At 39.3% G+C, this 23,591-nt stretch overlaps 1 protein-coding gene across 7 annotated transcripts in view; it reads right to left on the reverse strand.

Moving 5' to 3' along the window:
- NEK11 (NIMA related kinase 11) overlaps window positions 1-23,591 on the reverse strand; it is a 293,211-nt gene that overhangs the window by 180,395 nt on the left and 89,225 nt on the right. For all 7 annotated transcript variants that reach the window (XR_014825059.1, XR_014825060.1, XM_084991786.1 and 4 more), the window contains 2 exons: window positions 2,406-2,555; window positions 2,233-2,311 (listed from right to left, as the gene is read on the reverse strand). Coding sequence is in view for 5 of the 7 variants with exons in the window: in XM_084991786.1 (XP_084847912.1) it covers window positions 2,233-2,311; window positions 2,406-2,555 (229 nt within the window). In the remaining 2 variants the exon portion in view is untranslated. The remainder of the gene's footprint in view (window positions 1-2,232; window positions 2,312-2,405; window positions 2,556-23,591) is intronic.

Below are 23,591 nucleotides of genomic sequence, written 5' to 3' on the forward strand. Positions count from 1 at the left end.
ATGAAAAAAGCCATGGAGACTACAATACCCAAGGCTTAGATAGCTACAAGATCCAGTCCTGAACTTGCACCATTCTACTTTCCTTGCTTTGTTACTGAGCTGAACTCAGGTCCTCTTGCCATGCAGAAAAGCCAACTTATAGACACTGGGGTTGTGGTGAAGGAAAGTACAGCATTTACTGTAGAACACCAAGAAAGGAGAATAGGCAGCTAATGCTCAAAAGGCTCCAACCCCTTGATGGCTTTCACGGAAAGATTTTTAAAGGCAACATTTGGAGTGAGGGTTGCAGCTCATGAACTTTCTTCTGATTGGTTGGTAGTAAGGTAACAGTGTGATGTTTCAGGAATCTTAATCATCAGTCTCTGGTTCAAACCAGTCCAAAGTCTACGTGCCTGTGGTCAGAATGTAGTCACTACCCTTGACCTGGTGAGGGTGGGGGTTGTCTTAGTTTCTTCAGAACAACACAAAAATATGCATCAGATTGTTATGTATATCCCTTGGGGAGAAGCTGGGACTCTGTTTTGTCACTGAATTACTATCATTACTTTTCTTGCTTGACAGCTTTTCCTTTGTTTCTGCATTCCCTCACTTCCCTAATTAGTAGCTGCTTGTATTTCCTCTTTGGAACTCAGGGAAGGTTTAGGAGACTAAAGCCTTTTTCTACAAACAATAAACAGGGGACATGGAGGGGCTTTCCTATCTAGAAAGGTTCACAGGGTGCTGCTTGCTTGGTTTCAACTTCACCTTGGTTTCAGTTCCACCCTGTTGAACTTTTGATATTTTGTTTTTATGGATATTTTAGCATTACTTTGGATGTTTTAAAACATAGTGCTACAATATTATTTATCTTGTTTACTGAGTTTTTGGTCTCCTCTTTAATTTTGCCCCAGGGTAAATGCCTCGTGTACCTTGCCCTAGTTCCTAGGGATCTTTTGGATGTCTTTAGACTTTTCTGTTTCTTTGTTTGCTCACATCCCCTTCAATGTGGTTTTGATCCCCAAAGCCAGCTTCTTTTTCAGAGGCCTGCCCTCAGGCAAGTGGAGCCTCTTTGCTAGTGAGAGCTATGCACCAGGAGAGCTGAAAGCAACAGGGAGCTTTCACCACCTCCCCCTCCGGCCCTGCTCACCATGGGTCCTCAGGGCTTCCCCTGGGGCACATGCTTTCTCCCCTCCCTGTCCCCCTCCAGGGAACATCATCTAAGTCAGGGCTTTGTAGCAGCCACCCCCTATGACGCCAATACTCTTCCTTATGCTCTTTGCAGGGCTGGCTGCTTCTCACCATCTAGCTGGTGTTGAAAAGTCAGCTGCTCCATCTCTGACCACCAAAGCCCTTCCTTTCCCTTATCTCACAGCATCCTGTTTGCTTTCTTCCTAGTGGTTCTGAAAATTTACAATTATTTTACTTTTTTGCTTACATTTTCTTGGTTATGGATCCACTTACTAGCAGTCAAGCTTCAAAAGGAGAGAAGCCACATCTGTTCCTGTCACTTTGGTACCCCTCCAACTACCCTCCCCTACCCAGTGTCAGCACAACTAATGACTGTACATCAAATCAACATCCTTTTTCCTTGTGGACTGAGAACCAGCCTCTGATGAAAAGGTGTGCCCATTTGTGAAGGTGAATGACTGCTCTAGGGTCCACTTACAAAACAGTCCATAAAATTAAAAGAAATCTGACTGAGGGATCTGTATTGTAAGAGCCTATGAAGTTTTATCTTTTTTAAAGCCTTCTGAGATGGCACCATTTGCTTTTTTCTTACCATTGGAGGCAGATTATCAGCATCAAAATTTCTAATCTATAGGAAAACAATAAACTCAGCTAATCAATAAAAAGTACTATTTAGTATCTAATAAAGGAGTGGAGTAATGAAGTCCTCATGAAAACCCCAGATTTTGTATGATTTGTAGAACATTCTTGCACTAGCAGGGATACACTTACAAAATGTTGAGGTGAGATTTATAAACCTAGAGCTCTAAGGGTAGATGTTGAGTTTAGGCAGAAAATCACCAGCATTAACTTGTCGTATCTGGGGCACCTGGGAACTGGATGGAGTTCACATACCTTCTTTTGCAAAGAGAGTGTCTACTAATAATTTTCCCCATCTTAAAAAAAAAATCATTTCTCCTTTCTGATTGGTCCTTAGTGCATCTTATTCTCACAATTTATCTCCAAATCCTAGAAAATATATAAATGCTGATCCCTGCATCCCCACATCCCTTTCATTTTAAGTACCTGTAGTTGTTCATCAATGTAAGGAATTTTTAAAATTTCTACAGCAGATGGTCTCAGTGAAGGACTCTTGTTTAACATGCTGTAATGTTTAAAAAGAAAATTATTGTTCAAGTAAACTAAAATTAAAAGTACAATTTAAAACTGTTTCTGCTGCAGCACATTTTTTTCCATACCTTTGCATGATGGTATTCAGCTGTCGTGGGTACCTCTCAGGGAGAGAAGGAGTGTCACCTTCAACAATTTTTAAGACAATGGATAAGAAATTGGAGCCAGTGAATGCATGATTCATGCAGCACATCTCATACAAAATGCATGCCAGAGACCTGGAGCCGGTCAAAGAATGTAAATGAAGAATAAATGTTCTATTTTAAATTTGATCATCATACAAAACCTCAGATGTGTTAGGGCATCATTTTTTCAAAGATTCAGTCCCATACTTTGTTTTAAATTTAAACACATTTTCTTCTTTAAAAAAGAGGAAAAAGGGAAAGAAGAAAACACAAAATTTAAGTCTGAATAACAACTTTTTGTCAGAGGAGAGCACACAATTCAACAGGAATATGCCTACACATAGTAGGGACTCAATAAATATTTGATCAATGCGGTAAGGAATTTTGAATTAAACTCTATGAAGGAAAAATAAAATACAGGTAAATATTGTCTTCCTAAGGCAGTTCCATTAATGTTATATAGCAAAATCAAATTTAAATTTATTAGCCTAACCTTCCCTGTAATGTGAATTCAAGCATTTTTAAAAGGAAAATGGCATTCTTTATTAGTGTTCTAAAAAGAATCCATTTGCAAGTAGGATGGAAGGCAGCTACTTTTAGCTCACATTAAAGTGTATAATTCTCCCTTTGGGAGGATGAAACAGAATCTTAAAGTTCTAGATCAGTCCAACACTAATTTGTATTAACCATGCATATCAGTAATGTCTAAACCAACAGAAAAATCAGTTAAATAATCTATGTCATTAAGAAAATTAAGGGGAAATTTCTGTCTGAATTTAGTGTTAAGAAAGAGCTGTAGTTCTCCAGAATAATGGGATATTTTTCTCTTCTGGGTATTTTGAATTAGATATCTGGCCAGGTCTCCCTTTTCTAATTGGTTGTTTGAAAGACAAGAAATAAATTTGGGGTTGACCTTGTGTAAGCTTTCTCATAAAAAGCAATGTACTCATTGGTAAAATATATACATGCCTATTATTGTAACCATTTATATTCTAGAAAATGTGCATTTATAAGAAAATTCTTGGATACACACATTGAAAATGTTTCTGTTCCAATAAAAAATAATAACACTAAAAATTTCAAACTGGTTGGTACTTTACATATTACAAAGCACTTTCACATATATCTCAACCTAACTTCCCAGTGACTAGAGCCAAAATACTTGAGAGAGAAAGGGCATGTTAGGAGAAATCACACCAAATTGACTACAGCACCAAGATCAAAATTAACCTTATAAATTATGGAAATTATCTGAGGTTCAACAAATTTTCATCCATCTTTAAGACTATCAGAAGGTATTTGGTACAGGAGCACATATTTAGATTTCTATGCACAGAAAAACAATTTCCTTCAAATAAAGGTAAAATAAAGCATTTTCATTTTTTTATCTAAATAAACTGACTTTATTGTATTCTTTATTCTATTCTAATTTTCTCACAAACCTTATATTGTGGACATCTTTACATGCTACTGCATTTTTATTTTCCTTAATTAAACTTTTAATTTTGATATAGTTATGGATTTCCATGCAGTTGTGAGAAATAACACAGAGCATAATACAGAGAATTGCATATTCATTACCCAGTTTCTCCCAATGGTAACATTTAGCAAAACTCTGGTACAAAATCACAATGAAGATATTGACATTGGTACAGTATAGTGGTCTTACTCAGATTTTACCAGTTTAACTAGCACTTGTGGGTGGGTGTGTTTAGCGCTATACAATATTATCTCATGTTTGTTTATCCACCTGCTGGTCAACATACAGAACAGTTCCATCATCACTTGGGTCCTTCATGTTGTCCTTTATTAAATGCCCCACCTCTCCCTCACCCTACACTCTACCCCAACCCCTAATCTGTTCTTCACTTCTAGTAGTTTCTGTCTTCACAAATGTTATATAAAAAGAAGCGTACAGTTTGTAACCTTTTGAGGCTGGCTTTTTCCACTCAGCATAATTCCCAGGTGATCTGTCCAAAGTGTTTAGTTTGTAAGAAACTGCAAACTCTCGTCCAATGTAGCTGCATTTTTCAGTATATAAGTGATCCAGTTTTGTGTATCAATAATTCATTCCTTTTTATTTTTTTTATTTTTTATTTTTTGTCTTTTTAGCTATTTCTTGGGCTGCTCCCGCGGCATATGGAGGTTCCCAGGCTAGGGGTCCAATCGGAGCTGTAGCCACCGGCCTACGCCAGAGCCACAGCAACGCGGGATCCGAGCCGCGTCTGCAACCTACACCACAGCTCACGGCAACGCCGGATCGTTAACCCACTGAGCAAGGGCAGGGACCGAACCCGCAACCTCATGGTTCCTAGTCGGATTCGTTAACCACTGCGCCACGACGGGAACTCCCTCCTTTTCATTTTTGAGTAATAGTTCACGGTGTGGATGCATCACAGTTTCTTTAATCATTCACCTATTAAAGGACCTTTGGATTGGTCCCCATTTTTACCTATTTCAAACAGGTGCTATGAACATTCACGTATAGGTTTTTTGTGGATGTAAGTTTTCATTGCCCTGGGAACGTTGGCCCAGAGCTCAATTGCCAGATCATATGGTAATTGCACGTTTAGTATGTAAGAAACTGCAAACTCTCGTCCAATGTAGCTGCATTTTTCAGTATATAAGTGATCCAATTTCTCTACATTCTCACCAGCATTTGGTGTTGCAGAAATAAAGCATTTTTAGACCAACAAAAAGTTAGAGAATTCATGCCAGCATGAAAGCACTAAAATTTTAAATGGGAGTTCTTCCAGTAGAAGAAAGATGATCCCTTACAGAAACAAGGAATGAAAGAAGGGATGAAGGGCACTGGAAAAAGTAATTTTGTGAATATGCATAAATCAACATTAACTCTCTAAAACAATATTAGCTATCTTGTGGGGTTTAAAATTACAGAGAATAACATTTTATGACAAAAATAATGCAAAAGACGTAAGAGTTTAAATGGAATTAAAGAATCATAAGGTCCTAACACTACTGGGAAAGTGGTAAAAGCAGTAATTTTTTTCTTTTTGTCTTTTTAGGACCGCACCTATGGCATATGGAAGTTCCCAGGCCAGGGGTCGAATCCAAGCTGTAGCTGCTGGCCTACACCACGGCCACAGCAATGCAGGATCCAAGACTCATCTGCGACCTACACCTCAGCTCATGGCAACTCCAGATCCTTAACCCACTGAGGTAGGCCACTGAGATCCTTAACCCACTGATCTTGAGTCCTCACGGGTACTAGTTGGGCTCATCACTGCTGAGCCACAACAGGAACTCCAAAAGTGATCATTTTTACCAGACTAATAAGTCAAGGATGCATGTTATAATTGCTAGGGTTACTGACAAAGGAATAGTAAAATAGTGTATAACTGACAAGCATATAACTAACAAATTACTAGAGGAAAAAAACGAAACAATAAAAATTCAAAATAAAAGAAAGCAAGAAAGGACAGAAAAAGGAACATAAATAAGTGGGATGTGTATAAAGCAAATAATAAGATGGTAAATAAAATTTAAAATATGAAGTAATTATATTTAATGTAAACTGATAGTACGCTAATTAAAAAGACTATCAGGGTAAAAAAATATAACTGTTAATGAAACAAAAACATAAGAACAAACAGTAGTTGATAGCTATACCATGAATTACTTATGAAATATTGCTAGTGTAGCTATCCTAGCATCAGACAAAGCAGACTTTAAGGCAAAAACCACTACTAAGGTGAAGATGGCAGATTGGTAATGAAATCAAACCACTAAGAATATACAGCAGTTCTAAAACCATATATACCCAGTAACATTGTGTGTGAAGCAAAATTTGACAAAATCAAAAACAAAAATAGTCAAATTCACAATCAGTGTGAAAGACTTTAACACAACTGTTTGAGTAGCTGATGGAACAAGCAAACAAAAAAAAATCAATAAGAATAGAGCAAATCTAAACATAATTACCAAATTGACAAAATTGACATAATTGACAAGTTAACATAAATGCATTCAACAATGACAGAATTCAGATTCTTTTCTAGGGTACATGGGACATTTATCAAAATTGACCATTCACAGAATTGGATCTTCAAGGTGTATTTTCTGACAACATTGAAAATCAGCTAGACTTTAACAAAAGAAAGGTGGAAAAACACTACAAAATCTCCAAAGGCTTGAAAATTAAGGAATACCACATCTGGGAGATGGGATTAAGATGGCTGAATAGAAGGACTGGAGCTCAACTTCTCTCCTAAAAACAGCAAAATTTACAACTAAATGCTGAGCAATCTTCAACCAAATGGACTGGAAACCTTCAAAAAGATATCCTACTCCAGAAGACAAAGAGGAGGCCATATCAAGAGGAAGGAGGGGTGATTAAGTGATGTGAGCAATGCCATACCTCCCAAGTGGGAAGCCCCACAGACTGGAAAGTAACTGGTTCACAGAGACTCACCTACAGGAGTGAGAGTTCTGAGCCACACATCAAACTCTCACATGTGGGGATCTGACACTGGGACAAAGAGCCCCAGAGCATCTGGCATTGAAAGCCAGTGGGGCTTGTGCGCAAGAGCTCCACAGGACTGGGGGAAATGGAGACCCCATTCTTAAAAGGCACACACAGACTTTCACGTGCACTGGGTTCCAGGGCAAAGCAAAGTCTCCATAGGAATCTGGGTCAAACCCGACTGCAGTTCTTGGAGGACATCCTGGGAAAACAGGGGTGAATGTGGCTTGTGGTGGGAGAAGGACATGGAAGCAAAGCTCTCGGAAATATTCAGCAGTGTGCCTTACTCTGGAGGTGGCCATTTGGGGAAAATCTGGCCACATCCATCAGTGCTGAGAAGCCCCAGGCCAAACAACAATCCAAGTGGGATCACAGCCCCACCCTTCAGTAAACAGGCTGCCTAAAGACTCCTCAGGCACACAGCTGCCTCTAATCCCATCCAGAGACAAAGCCTCACCCACCAGAGGGATTAGAATCAGCTCCACCTACCAGGGCGCAGGCATCAGTCCCTCTCATCAGGAAGCCTACAGCAAGCCCCCATACCAACTTCGGCCACAAGGGGGGCAGGGACCAGAAGTAAAAGAGGCTACAACTCTATTATCTGTAAAAAGGTCACCACACCAAAAACCTATAAAAATGAAAAGACAGAGATCTATAATGCACATGAGGGAGAAAGGAAACCCCCCAGAAAATCACCTAAGTGATCAGGAGATTCTCAGCCTCCAGGAAAAAGACTTTAGACTGTTGATGCTGAAGAAGATGCAAGACTTTGGAAATAAACTGGAGGCAAAGATGGATAACTTTCAGGAAACACTGACCAAAGAGATACAGAATATAAAACTTAAACAAGAAGAACTGAAATAAAAAATTCACCAGAAGCAGCCAACAGCAGAATACAGGAGGCAGAAGAACGAATAAGCGAGGTGGAGCACAGATTAGTGGAAATTACGGGTGCAGAACAGAAAAGAGAAAAAAGATTGAAAACAAATGAAGAGAGTCTCAGAGAACTCTGGGACAACGTGAAACGCACCAACATCCATATTATAGGGGTGCCAGAAGGAGAAGAGAGAGAGAAAGAGACAGAAAAAATATTCCAAGAGATAAGAGCCAAAAAATTCCCTCACTTGGGAAAGGAACCACTCACGCAAACCCAGGAAGCACAACAAGTACCTTATAAAATAAACCCAAGGAGGAACACCCCAAGACACATAATAATCAAACTGACCAAAATTAAGGACAAAGAGAAAATCTTGAAAGCAGCTAGGGAAAAGAAACAAGTAACATACAAGGGAACCCCAATAAGGTTATCAGCAGATTTTTCAGCAGAAACTCTACAGTCCAGAAGGGAGAAGCATGATATACTTAATGTGATGAAAGGAAAAAACCTCCAACCAAGATTACTCTACCCAGCAAGGCTCTCATTCCGATTTGAAGGAGAAATCAAAAGCTTCACAGATAAGCAAAAGGTAAGAGAACTCAGCAACACTAAACCAGCCTTACAACAAATACTAAATAGGAACTTCTATAGGCAGAAAAGAACAGGAGAAGAAGGAAAGGAAAAAGAGCAACAAAAACAAATCCAAAGTAATTAATAAAATGTCAATAAGAACATACATATCAATAATTACCTTGAATGTGAATGGACTAAACGCCCCAACCAAAAGACATAGACGGGCTGAATGCATACAAAAACAAGTCCCTTGTATATGCTGTCTTCAAGAGACCCACTTCGCTTCTAGGGACACACACAAATAGAAAGTGAGAGGATGGAAGAAAATATCCCATGCAAACGGGAATCAAAAGAAAGCTGGAGTAGCCATAGTCATATCAGACAAAATAGACTTTAAAATGAAGAATATGTTAAGGGACAATGAAGGTCACTACCCAATGATCAAAGGATCAATCCAAGAAGAAGAGATAACAATTTTAAATATCTACACACCCAACACAGATTCACCACGATATATAAGGCAACTGCTAACAACCCTAAAAGGACAAATCAACAATAACACATTCATAGTGGGGGACTTTAACACCCCTCTTACAGCAATGGACCGATCATCCAGACAGAAAATCAATAAGGAAGCACAGGCCCTGAATGAAGCATTAGACCAAGTGGACTTAATAATATTTATAGGACATTCCATCAAAAAGCAGCAGAATATACATTCTTCTCAAGTGCACATGGAACATTCTCTAAGATTGATCACATCCTGGGCTACAAATCCAACCTCGGTAACTTTTAAGAAAACTGAAATCATACCAAGCATCTTTTCCAACCACAACGCTAATAACGACTGGAAATCAACAACAAGAAAAAACCTGCAAAAAAACACAAACACGTGGAGACCCAACAACATGAAAGGAAATTTTTTAAGAGTGAAAAATAATGAAATTAAAAACATACAATAAAAATAAAATCAATAAAGACCAATAAATTTAATAGGCCTCTAGCAAGACCGATCAAGAAAACAAGAAAAATATCAGAGATGAACAACAGGAATGGAAAGCATCCGCATACAACACTATAGATAGAATAGATACTAATAGTTATTCACATAACATTATAAACATTTTCTCCAATAAATTTGACAAATTACATGCAACAAATATTTTTAAAAACATAACTTAGCAAACTTGTATAAGAAGAAACAGGAAATCTATTAAATGAAAATAAGTAACTAAAATAATAATTTAAAAAAATTTAACCAGGGAAATTTCCAGAGCCAGATGGCTTTTCTGGCAAATTCTTCCAAATGCTCAAGGAATAAATAACACTAATCTTATTTAATCTCTTTCTTTTATAAATATAATAAGGAAAGGAAAAGAAAGAAATATTATAGGAAAGAAAAATTATAGGTGAATTTTCTCATGAACACACATTTAACAAATCCAAACATACAATACACACATGCATGTGCATTACAAATAGAATATGATGATGGAGTTCCCGTCGTGGCGCAGTGGTTAATGGATCCGACTGGGAACCATGAGGTTGCGGGTTCGGTCCCTGCCCTTGCTCGGTGGGTTGGTGATCCTCTGGTGTAGGCCGGTGGCTGCAGCTCCGATTCGACCCTGGCCTGGAAACCTCCATATGCTGCCAGAGCGGTCCAAGAAATAGCAAAAATAAATAAATAAATAAATACAAATAGAATATGATGATACTGTAAAAAATCAGGTTCACTTATCATTTAAAAACCAATCAACAGAATATTTATTACAGAAGAAAAGAGAAAAAATTATATCATCACCTTGACAGATGCAGAAAACAACATTTGATGAATTTTGAAAACTGTCTGGGTTTTTTTGTTTTTTTGTTTGTTTGTTTTGTCTTTTGCTAGGGCCGGCCGGGGCACATGGAGGTTCCCAGGCTAGGGGTCTCATCAGAGCTGTAGCCGCCAGCCTACACCAGAGCCACAGCAATGCAGGATCCGAGCCGAGTCTGCAACCTACATCGCAGCTCACAGTAACGCCGAATCCTTAACCCACTGAGCAAGGCCAGGGATCGAACCCGCAACCTCATGGTTCCTATCAGATTCATTAACCACTGAGCGACAATGGGAACTCCTGAAACCTGTTTGTTTTTAAAAAGCTGAAAATTCAGCACACTGAGAGCCTCCTTAATCTAATTTTTAAAGCTATAAAATATATAGAGAATATTATGCTTATTGGTGAAATATTGAACATTTATGTTTTACTTTTGAGATCAAGAACAAAGATAATAAAGGCTACTATCATCACTTCCATTCAACATGAAATGAAGGTACTACTCAGTACAGTAAGGCTAAAAAATTGAAAAATATCTTTGAAGATTAGGAAAGAAGAAAAACTGTCACTAGCATTTCCACATGATTGTATACATTGAAAAAGTCAAAAGATACTACAAACTACAAGAATTAACTACTGAATTTAGCAAGGCTCTTGGATAAAAAGGTCATTTCTATACACCTGAAACAAATACATTTAAAAATGAAATTAATGACTGAGTCACTATGCCATACAGCAGAAATTGACAAACACTGTAAATCAACTATAAACTTTTAAGGAAACTTTAATAAGTATAACTTAAACTATAAACATTAATTAAAAAATAAATTTTTAAAAGTCACTGGAAATATATTATTATAATACTTTTACTTACATTCTTTACACAGGTTTCATAAAAATAGAGCATCAACTACTAGGCCAAAAGGACAAATTTACTACAGATTGTCATAAGACAAATATCTCTTTCAAAGACAGAAAAGTGTTATCTCTATATAGAATAAAAAAGTACAAGATGAAAAAAATGTCAGATACATTAACATCACAAAATGTCAAATACGTAGGAATAAAACATTAAGATAGGAACGATCCTATGTTGTAACCTCAATACATTGCTGAAAGAAATTAAAGGAAATCTAAAAATAGAAAGGAATAGATCCACAATGGAAGTTTCAATATTACGAAGATGTCAGTTTTTACCATAATGACCTATAGATCTAATGCAATATTGATCCCAACCCTAGCAGACTTTTTTGTAGGAATTGACAAGCTGTGTCTAAAATGTATATGGAAATGCTAAGGGAAAAGGGTAGCCATGGCAACTGAAGAAGATCAAGTGTAGAGGTCTTTTTTTTTTTTTTTTTTTTTGCCTTTTTAAGACCACACCTGCAGCATATGGAGGTTCCCAGGCTACGAGGTTGAATCAGAGCTACAGCCATCAGCCTACACCACAGCCATAGCAACGCAGGATCCTTAACCCACTGAACAAGGCCAGAGACTGAACCTACATCCTCGTGGATGCTAGTCAGATTCGTTAACCACTGAGCCACGACAGTAACTCCAAGTGTAGAGGTCTTATACCAAATAGCAAGGTTTACTGTAAAGTTGCATTTCTTGTGAAAGTGTGATATTAACAAAGAGTAAATAACAGACCATGGAACAAAAGAGCTTGAAAACCAATCCACACATACTCAATTACTTAACTAAAGCAAAGATGAGAGGAAAAGATCTTTCAAATAAATTATGCAAGGTCAGTGTTCCCATTGTGGCTCAGCATAACGAACCCGACTAGTATCCAAGAGGACGCAGATTCCATCTGCGGGTTAAAGGATCCAGCGTTGCTATGAGCTATGGTGTAGGTCTCAGACGCAGCTCAGATTCTGCATTGCTGGGGCTGTGGTTTAGGCCGGCAGCTGTAGCTCTGATGTGACCCCAAGCCTGGAAACTTCCATAGGCCTAGGGTGTGGACATAAAAAGGCAATAAGTAAATAAATAAAGGCCAATTGAATATCCATATGGAAAATAACATACATGAGCTTGTGCTTTTCATTATACATATGCATGAAAATCAATTACAGGTAAATCTAACTGAAAGATAAAAATCATAAAGCTTTTAAGAGAAAACAGGTATGGAGTTCCCATTGTAGCTCAGCAGGTTAAGAACCCAACACAGTGTCTATAAGGATATGGGTTTGATCCCTGGCCTCACACAGTAGGTTAAGTATCCAGAGTTGCCACAAGCTGCGGCAACTTGGATCTGGTGTTGCTAGTGGTTGTGTTGTAGGCCTGCAGCTGTAGCTCTAATTTGACCCTTAACCTGGGAACTTCCATATGCCATAGGTGTGGCCATAAAAAGAAAAAAAATTAAAATTAAAAAAGAGAGAAAACAGGTAAATATCTTCCTGATCTTGAGGCAAGCAAAGTTTTTTTAAAACAAGATGCACAAAGCACTAACAAAAAAGTTAGGTATGGATAAAATGGACATCACTAACATTATAAACTTTTATTCACAACTGGACACCATTTGGAAAATAAAAATGAAGAGAATGGTCAAAAATATTTGCAATTAAAATACGTATCAAAGACTGGTATCCAAAAAAGCTAAATCAATCAATCAATCAATCAATCAATCACCTACAAATCAATAATAAAGAGGAGATAATCCAATAGAAAAATGAGCAAATGATTTGAAGAGACATTAAATGGCCCCAAATCATGAGAAGTTGTTTAACATTATTAGTCTTCAGAGAAATGCAAATGAAAACGACAGTGCAGTTAACACACACACTCATCAGAATGGCTGAAATGAAAAAGGTAATTATGAAGATGGCGGAATAGAAGGACTGGAGCTCAACTTCTCTCCTAAAAACAGCAAAATTCACAACAAAATGCTGAGCAATCTCCACCCAAATGGACCTGAAACCTTAAAAAAGATACCCTACTCCAGAAGAAAAAGAGGAGGCCACATCAAGAGGGAGCTACAGCCTATGCCACATCCACAGCAGCACCAGATCTGAGCTGCATCTGTGACCTATGCTGCAGTTTGTGGCAATGCTGGATCCTTAACCCGATGAGCGATTTAAGAGATTGAAGCTGCATCCGCATAGAAACGTTGGGTCTTATCCTCAGAGCCACAACGGGAACTCCTAGCATTTTCTTTATTCTGTGCTTGTATATGGGACTTCATACAGAAGTGAAAACGTTTTAAAACATCTCATTAGAGGTGAAATATCTATTAGATCAAAAAAAGAGTCAGTAAAAACATTGTTGTTGTCCATCTAGTCTTTTAGACATATTCATAAATGTATATTCAATGCCTAAGAGCATTGAGTCTGAACTGAATACGTGCAGGTTCAAATTTTGTGCTCCTGGTAACTATTTGATATTTTATTCATATTCATGTTCCTAATAGTACACTGTTTATAGAAATTTTGGAATTTATGTAATTATGTTACTATTTGTGGAATTATGGAATTATGTTTATGGAATTATGTTATTATTAAACAGAAAACTGCACTAACAGTGTTTAGAACATAATAAAAGTTTAATATATACACTAACCACAAAAAAAGGTAATTATCATGTCAGTACTTTTTATATTATAAAACAAAGTTATCTTAAAAAATAGAAAGAGGAGGGTAATATACTAATAAACTCATCAGACTGAACCAAACACTTTTATTTGTATGGGTATATGCAAAATATTTGTGTGCTATGAACTGCCTTAATGTACTTACTTATTTTCTCCAGAGAAGATTCTAATTCAAACCTCACGAAGTTTTCTTATACTGACACAATACAGCATTACCAGGGACTCTCAAGGTTTGCTAATTTCACCTGGTATCACTTATATGTGGAATCTAAAATATGGCACAAATGAACCTATCTACAAAACAGAAACAGACTCATAAAGAACAGATTTGTGGTTGCCAAGCGATGAGGGGGAAGAGAGGGATGGACTGGAAGTGTGGGGTTAATAGACGCAAACAATTACATTTAGAAAGTATAAACAAGGTCCTACTGATAGCACAGGGAATTATATTCAATCTCCTGTGATAAACCATAACGGAAAAGAATATGAGGAAGGAGTTCCCGTCGTGGCACAGCGGAAACGAATCCGACTAGGAACCATGAAGTTGTGGGTTCGATCCCTGGCCTCGTTCAGTGGGTTAAGGATCCAGCGTTGCCCTGAGCTGTGGTGTGGGTCGCAGACGTGGCTTGGATCTGGCGTTGCTGTGGCTCTGGCACTGGCCAGTGGCTACAGCTCCGACTGGACCCCTAGCCTGGGAACCTCCATATGCTGCGGGTGCGGCCCTAAAAGGACAAAAGATGACCAAAAAATAAATAAAAATGAACGTATATATATATATACGTATGTATATATATATATAAGTCACTTTGCCGTACAGCAGAAATTAGCACAACATTGTAAATAACTATACTTTGATTTAAAAAAATTAATTAAAAAAAGATTTGCTAATTTCAAACTCTCCTTGTATCAATGAGAAATCGAAGCTTAGAGAGAAGAAATGGTTTGCCCAGAATGGGACCATGTTAGATCAGCTTGTTTTGTATTGGTACTAGTTATCATTCAATGTTTCTTAAAAATGTTTTCTAAAACATTTACATTGGCTAACCCCTGCTATGTAACCTATTGTACATGTAATTACTTGAACACAGAAAAAAAATACATCAAACTCATATGTCTGAGAGGTGGAGTCTATCAAGGCATGACACACTCTCTTGAAGATGACATTCAGCCCTGTGAGCTCAGAGTCTACTTTAGGACTTTGAAGAACAAAGCCAAACCATCTCTCCTGGCTCTGACAGGTCTGAAGGGTTAGATGGGAGCAACAATCCCTGACCCAGGTCATTTTGCATTGTCCTGGGAGCAAACTTTTATATGGTCTCCACCCATAATACAAATGGCAACAAAAACAATGATAATCATAATGAAAATGACAGTTGACATTTTAAAAAGTATAGTTGATTTACCGTGTTGTGCCAATATCTGCTATACAGCATAGTGACCCAGTCATAAGTATACACACATACACACACAAACACACACACACACATTTTTTTTCTCATACTATCTTCCATCAGGTTCTATTCCAAGAGACTGGAAATAGTTCCCTGTGCTGTATAGGACATCATTGCTTATCCATTCTAATTGTAAAGTTCGCACCTACTAACCCCAAACTCCCAGTCCATCCTGCTCCCTCCCCTCCTCCCCCCTTGGCAACCACAAGTCTGTTCTTTATGTGAGTCTGTTTCTGTTTTGTGGATAAGTTCATTTGGGCCACATTTTAGATTCCACATATAAGTGATATCACACAGTATTTGTCTTTGTCTTTCTGACTTACGTCACTTGGTATGAGAGTCTCTAGGTGCATTCCTGTTGCTGCAAATGGCATTATTTTGTTCTTTTTAATGGCTGAATAGTATTCCTTTTTAATATGTGCCATATCTTTTTAATCCATTCATCTGTCAATGGACAGTTATGTCTTAGCTATTGTGAATAGTGCTGCAATGAACATAAGGCTACATGTATTTTTTTGAATTATAGTTTTGCCCAGATATATGCCCAGGAGTGGGATTGCTGGACCATACAGTACTTCTACATTTAGTTTTCTGAGGAATCTCCATACTATTTTCCATAGTGGTTATACAAATTTACATTCTTACCAGTAGTGAAGGAGGATTCCCTTTTCTCCATACCCTCTCCCCACCATTTATTTGCAGACTTGTTAATGATGGCCATTCTGACATTTTAATGATGGTATTTACTATAGAGCATGTCTCCTGTTCTATGTTCCTTACATACCTAAATCTGAGAAGAAGTAACTATTATTATCATTCCCATTTTTCATATAAGGAAACACAGAATTAGGCAAAATATTTGAGCTTCCATATTGAGTGGATGGTGGGGCCAAGACTGCAACATAGGCTGCCTGGCTCTAGAGACTAAACTCTATGATATTTTCCCTCTCAGTGCTATATGTACCAGTCACGGCATTCCTAGTCATTAAGGATGTCCTTCAGTTAGAAATATTGGCTAGTCCTGATAGAAAACTTTCAGGCAGGGTCTGACTTTCCAAGATTACCTCAGGTCCCTTCTGGAACACAAGCCACCCTCAAAGGCCCCTGGGGCTTGAGACAAGCCAGGCAGAGCATTAGATCCTGGCAAATACAGAACACATAGACAACGAGACTCTCTGGGCAAAAGAAAAGGAAGGCAGACAAGTTAGGTCTTTGCTTTTCTGTTGCTTGGCAGGGAAAGAGGGTTAGTGGTCTATTAAACACAGTGAGTTGATCACAAAATCACACCCTGGTTTTCCAGAGACATAATTCTACCTGAGCCACATTTGATGAATGTACTGAGGTTATAAAAAGATGTGGAGTTATCTGCTAAACAGACTATGGAACAATTAAATCTAGAGGACAATTCAGTAACCAATTTTCATAGAAAATTATTCTCTTTTATGGAAATCCTTTCATCTACACTGAAAGCACACTGCTTGCCATTTACCTATTTTATTTTGACCTACTGATATTTGCTTGTGCTTGAGCACATGAAAAGACTTCATTTACCAACCAGTAACTGTGGAAAGGGTCCTGCTATGGTCCCAGTGTACCTGCCTTGAATGGGAACCAGTGACTGAAATATGAGACAATATGATTGTAGAAACTACCATGGCCCTTGGGACAGAAAATTTTTTTTTATTATCTTGCACAAGTTTTATAATCTATCTACTATGTACACTTTTTACTCTACTAACTCTATGTTTTTATTTTCGCCAGTTTCCAACCGGGCATTTCTACATGGGAATAAATACACTATCTCAAACTCATCACTTCTATCCTTTTCAAAGACTTTTCTCTTATTTGAGTCCCAGGTCTTAAATACGGCAATTCAGAGCGGCAGTGGTGGGGGAGGGGGGGTGCCGGGAGGTGAGTTGGGAAAAAAAAAAAAAAAAAAGAGGTACATTTTACTTAAAAGTCTGTGATTTGCATTCCTTTCTTCTTTCCAAAACACAGCCAACTGTGAAGAAGTAAGCAAATAAACCCCTGAGAGGATGAATGAGGCAGTGAAGGGAAGGCTGGGAGCAGGTGCGCACAAAGCAAATTACACCTGAATTCCACATACTTGCCATCTGTCCAAGTCAACCAGAACTGCCCAGAGGATTTCTGAAGCACACATTGACAATGAATTGCAAATGTAACTCCGGCTTTGTCTTGTCTCAAAGTAACTAAACTTACCCTTTGAAATCTGCCCTGACTCTGCAAAAAGAAGTCTATCCCATAGCAGTGCGTGACTCTAGTTAGGGAAGTTTAATGGATCTTCCAGAAAATATTCATTTGAAGTAATCAAGGACCATCCTACCATACCCATCTAGAAAAGAGTATATATAATTTGAGCAGCTGAACAGTCGGGTAATCGAAATTTAATATAAGAGTAGCAGGTTTTGCTTTAGTATATCAACATAAACTCAGATTAGATATGATGAATGACACTGGGCTGTTTGAACAAATCTTAAGAAGGGTATTATATAACAACTGTTTATTAAGGGCCCAGCATGCCCCAGAACCTCTCTCAGTTCTTCTCAAGCCTTAATATGCATACAAATCTCCCAAGGAATTTGTTAGAATGCTGATTCTGAGTATTTGGGTGAAAGGTGGCTATATTTGAAGCATAGTTTCTGAATCTTCCTTGAATCCCCATGTAAAACAGATGGAGCAGCTAGAGAGCAAAACTAAAAGGCAGGGCCAACATTTTTAACAAAGTTAGGTGGCAAGGTATCTCCTTGAATCTCAAGGTACAAGTGCATGGAGACAAAGCACAATTGCCACTGACCTGTACAGTGTTGGCATCTGTGAAAAGAAGCAGAGTCAATGGAGCAATTGAAGGACCCAAGAATAGAAGACCCTCAAAATGGTCAGATGGTACTCACTGAAAAGCACAGGGGGCCAATCTAAGAATAGCAGCTAAAACCGGCAAGGGTTCTGCCCAATCTAAAAGTCAGATGAGTGCAAGAAAAATCCAGGGTAAGGCCTAAAAGGGCTGGAGCAGAACAGCTCAGAACTATCCAGTAGAACTTTCTACGATGATAATAACCACCAGCCACATGTGGCTACTGAGCTGTTGAAACATGGCTAGTGTGTCTAAGGGACAGAATTTTTTAGAGTATTTAAAAGGAAAAATGAATGCATTCCTTCTGCCATATCATCCCAATCAATATACTATCATGTTTTGAGGGAGATCCATAAAATTTTAGAAACAAAGTTTGGATGAGTTTCGTATCCTGCTTATGCCTACTCTTTCTAATTACTTTCTTCCACAGTTGAGCTGTACAATGTTTGAAGGAAGATCGGCTCATCTCCGCTCCCCGTCTCATGCCCTCCACACCTTAAGCATCTGTCCAATGAAAGGACTGAAGATAAGACCAACACCAGAGGGAGAGAGGAGAGCAGGAAGGTCACAGGAGAGAAGAAGAGAAAGTAAAAGGGAAAGATTGTTTTCATCTTTAGCTGTTCTTGGGGTCACGGCCACAGACTCCATATAAACCATAAATTTGGGAAATGTTTTTTTTTTTCCTTTTTAAGAATCATACCCATGGCATATGGAAGTTCCCAGGCTAGCAGTCAAATCAGAGCTACAGCTGCCGGCCTACGCCAGAGCCCCAGCAATGTGGGATCCGAGTCATGTCTGCAACCTATACCACAGCTCAAGTCGACACCAGATCCTTAACCCACTGAGCAATGCCAGGGATTGAACCTGCATCCTCATGGACACTAGTCAGATTCATTTCCCCTGAGCCATGATGGGAACTCCAAGTTTGGGAAATCAAACATGGACAGTGTTCAAAGCTGAGTGGAGAGTGGGTTGGCAACAGCAACGATGATGAAAGCATCCTTCTATGGCCAACTGTTATTCCTCAGGCCCTCACCACTTAGTGTCTGGATGTGGCAGCAGCACTGCCCACGTGGCATGAGATTTCATACTTTGAGTGAATGGCTGTATTCTAACGTTTCATCATCTTTCATGTCTCTGGTGGCTCTTTTAAGATGGACCAAGAGTCAGAAGTAGTAGAATATGCTAACAGGAGGCCTGCCTCTCCCCTGTCTTTTCTCCACCAGATTCTTCCGCAGCCCAGTCTGTTTTGATTCACCAAGTTTGGTATTGCTGTAAGACCAAGTCCCCTGATAGACTGCTTACTCTTTGCAAATATCCTCTTCCCTTCCTTTTCCAGAGTTGTGAGGGAACAGACTTCCTTCATGTTGATAATGAGGTTGGCCACATGATCTCCCCAGCTGCTGGTATGAGATATGAAGGGGAAGACTTCCCTGCAGGTGTGGTGCAGCCCCTTCTCTTTCTCTCAGCAGTGTTAGGTTCATCCAGATCAGGGACAGCCCGAGCCCTGACCTGGGACACTGGACCAGGAGCAGGGCAGGCTTGCAACCTGGAATAGAAGTTCAGGTAGCCTGCAGTCCTTGTGTAACATGAAGAGGAAATACATTTTTATAAGTACCAACATTTCTGGAGCACTTTGATATTGCAGCAAAGCTGACTAATGTACCATCCCCTTGTTGAACAGACTTCAGCAGCTTCTCATCTCGCATAAGGTGAAGTCTAAACTCCTTCATATAGCTCCATGGATTGTTTACCACATGAACCTCAACTCCCTCCTCTGTCTCATGTATCTATTACCACCACCAACCCTGCCACAAACACACTTGGTCCACCTTCTGGTCAAGGGACGTGAGCATTACTACGCTTCCACGTCCTTGCAGTTTTCCCAGGGTTGTTCCAGAGTCAGGGAAGGCCCAGATCACTTGCAACTACTTTTAAATTCTCAGTATATTTTCTAAAATAAAAAAAAATACCAAAATAGAGTTTCAAAAAATTATGATATATTAAAAATTTACATTTAATAAATTATCATTTTAACATATATAAACGCCTTTTGGAGATAATTTCACACACATACATTTGAGGCTCATTGTGAGTGAGCAGGCTGAGGGCAAATGGCTTTTCTGGCCCACCTCTTTCCCTGCACAGTCCACCTTCTCCTCTCTCAGGGGGCACCCCCCACCTTCAGTCACGGGCACTGGATCTTTCTGCCTAAAAGGCATTTCGTAAAGCTTTTCTCCATCCCTCCCCATCCTGAGCAGCATTATCCACTCTCTGACTGTAGCTGATGCCCTACAGTGAATCACTCACTTCTTTATACATCAGAGCCTTGTAAAATACCCCTTGTAATGCACTATAACAACACATGGCAGTTTGTTTATGCTTGCCAATCTTTTGAGGACAAAGACCAGAACTTAAATGTCTTGATGTTTTTTTTTTCTTTCTGTGAACATTCCACTGGCAAAAGGGAGTAAGGCTAAGAGAGCTGGACATTCTGGTAAACTGGCTTTCTGGGTGGAAAGGACATCCTTGATTGGTTGTATTTACTAATTTTTGTGAGGTTGAAAAGAGATGGGGATAGTGGAGTCTTAAGAGCTGGTCTGAGCTGGCTTCCACATACCATTGAATTATGGGAGTGAAGGTGAAATGGTGCTGGTGTCAGAAGTAGGTCCAGGGATGGGATGAACAGGAGAAGGGGAGCCAGGAAGACTGGAGGGAGAGTCAGAGGCACATGGAAAAGCTGCTGGTCCAGGTTCTCAGCTGAGTTCCAAGTTCTCAGGCCCCATCCATCAAGGCACCTATAAGTAGAGTACTAGACTGCCTTCCTGGCACAAGCCACTTCTTTTAAGTCACCTCTTGGACTTTTTAAAATAAAGAAATGAATAGTGTCAGCTTGTCATAATGGAGATCTAAACTAGAGGCAGCATCTCAACTCCTGCTTGATGTCTTCCTGATAAAGCCCTGTTCTAGTTACCACTGCTTCATAGCATTATCCACTCTCTGACTGTAGCTGATGCCCTACAGTGAATCACTCACTTCTTCATACATCAGAGCCTTGTAAATACCCCCTTGTAATGCACTATAACAACACATGGCAGTTTGTTTATGCTTGCCAATCTTTTGAGGACAAAGACCAGAACTTAAATGTCTTGATGTTTTTTTTTCTTTCTGTGAACATTCCATTCTGTGAACAAAACACCTCAAAACTTAGTGCTTAAAACAACAAGAGTCAGTAATTTTGCTGATAAATCTGTTCTCTCGGAGATCGACAGAAGGCTTGAATCTGCTCCCCATGGCATTTGCTGGGCAAGCTCAGCTGAAGCAGAAAGGCCCATATCCAAGTCACTCACATGACTTGCCAACTGGTGCTGGCCATAACCTGGAAGCTCAGCCAAGATTAACATCCAGAGGCCTTGGATTCTTCCATGCTGGTCTCTCAATGTGCTTTGTAAAGCTTCTTCACAACATAGTAGTTGGATTCCAAGAGCAAGGATCTCAAGAGAATCAGATAGAAGCTGTGTCACCTTTTATGACAGCTTTTTACTCAGAAGTCACCTAGTATCAATTTTGCCATAATCAAAGTCTTATCCAAATTAAAGTGAATAAACATTCACTAAATGAATAAACAAGCAAACAACAAGCCCCAGAGAGGTGGGGGAGTGTGGAGAATAAGTGTCAAGAGTTTCTACGATATATTATCTAAAATGTCCAGTTTTCACCAATTATGAGAAACAGGAAAGAATCATCCATAGACAGGGAGAAAATGTAGGCAACATAAACTACCTGAGAGGGCCTAAATGTCAGATTTAACAAAGACTTCCAAGCAGCCATTATAAATATATTTGACAAACCAAAGGAAACCATGTTTAAAGAAATAAAGTATTAAAAAGTGTCATATCAAATGGAGAATATCAATAAAGAGAAATTATTTAAAAAAATCAAACAAATTCTGGAGTTAAAAAGTACAATAACTAAAACAAAAACTTCCCCAGAGGGGCGCAACAGTAGATTTTAACTAGCAGACAAAAGAATCAGTGAACGTGAAGACAGACTGATGGCTATTATGCAATCTGAAGAACAGATAGAAAAATGAATAAAGAAAAACAATCAGGAGTTCCCGTCATGGTGCTGTGGAAATGAATCTGACTAGGAACCATGAGGTTGTGGGTTTGATCCCTGGCCTTGCTCAGTAGGTTAAGGATCTGGTGTTGCTGTGAGCTGTGGTGTAGGCCGGCAGCAACAGCTCCAATTTGACCCCTAGCCTAGTAACCTCCATATGCCACGGGTGAGGCCCTAAAAAGACAAAAAAAAGAAAAAGGAAAGAAGGAAGGAAGGAAAGAAAGAAAGAAAGAAAGAAAGAAAGAAAGAAAGAAAGAAAGAAAGAAAGAAAGAAAGAAAGAAAGGAAGGAAGGAAGGAAGGAAGGAAGGAAGGAAGGAAGAAAGAAAGAAAGAAAGGAAGAAAGAAAGAAAGAAAAAACAATCACTGTTTCAGAGCATGTGGGAAACCAGGAGGCACACTAGCATACACACAATGGGAAGGCCAGAAAGACAGGATAGAGGGAAAGGAGGAGAAAAAGTACTCAAAGAAAGAAGGGCTGGAGCTCCCATTGTAGCTTAGTGGAAAGAATCTGACTAGTATCCATGAGGATACAGGTCTGATTACTGGACTCACTCAGGTTAAGGATCCAGTGTTGCCATGAGCTGTGGTGTAGGTTGCAGACGTGGCTCAAATCCTGCATTACTGTGGCTGTGGTGTAGGCCGGCAGCCATAGCTCCAATTCAACCCCTAGCCTGGGAAATTCCCTATGCCACAGACGCAGCTCTAAAAAAAAAACAAACAACAACACAAAACAAAACAAAACAATACTCAAATCTACTGTCTCTAACTGAAGTATTTTCCAACTCAGCTTCTGTTGAGGGAAAATAACACCAGTGTTCATTCCCCAGTGTCCAACAGCTTGCTCTGAACCCACACAAGAATTGCCCAGACCACAGGCTGGTGAGAGAATGAGCCCCCTTGTCCCTGACCTCTCTTCACTGGGGGGTAGTCAGTGGGGCTTCTGGCTGCCAACTACTTGCAGGCCCCACATTACCTACAGGAACTGCTGTCAGGTTGGCCTGTATTTCCCCCCTTCCTAAATCTTTTACCAGCAAATAAGCTTGTCTTCCTTCCCACCCTCTTCCCATGACTTCCCCAGGAATGCTCTTCTGTGAGGATTCTTTCTTAGTTCTTCAAGCCAAGCAGGTTCTGCTTCCTCTCTGATTTCTTCCACTTGTCCAAAATTTGGTCCAAGATTTAAAGCCTGACTCCAGTGTTGGGTATGAACTAGATTCCTCCAGTGTCCCCTGCCCCGTCAAACTCCCACGCCATACCCCTGAGCAAAGCCCTGACAGCTTCCCAGTGTGCTCCAACGTCCTTACTGTCCCCAACAACATTCTCTCCACTTAAACCACCCAAAGAAGATAG

The sequence above is a fragment of the Sus scrofa genome, chromosome 13 (genome assembly GCF_054392235.1).
Source record: "Sus scrofa isolate SSC_HxYL_T2T_F1_AM1 chromosome 13, Sscrofa_HxYL_maternal_Yorkshire_Landrace_v2.0, whole genome shotgun sequence".
Classification (NCBI taxonomy): Eukaryota; Metazoa; Chordata; class Mammalia; order Artiodactyla; family Suidae; genus Sus; species Sus scrofa.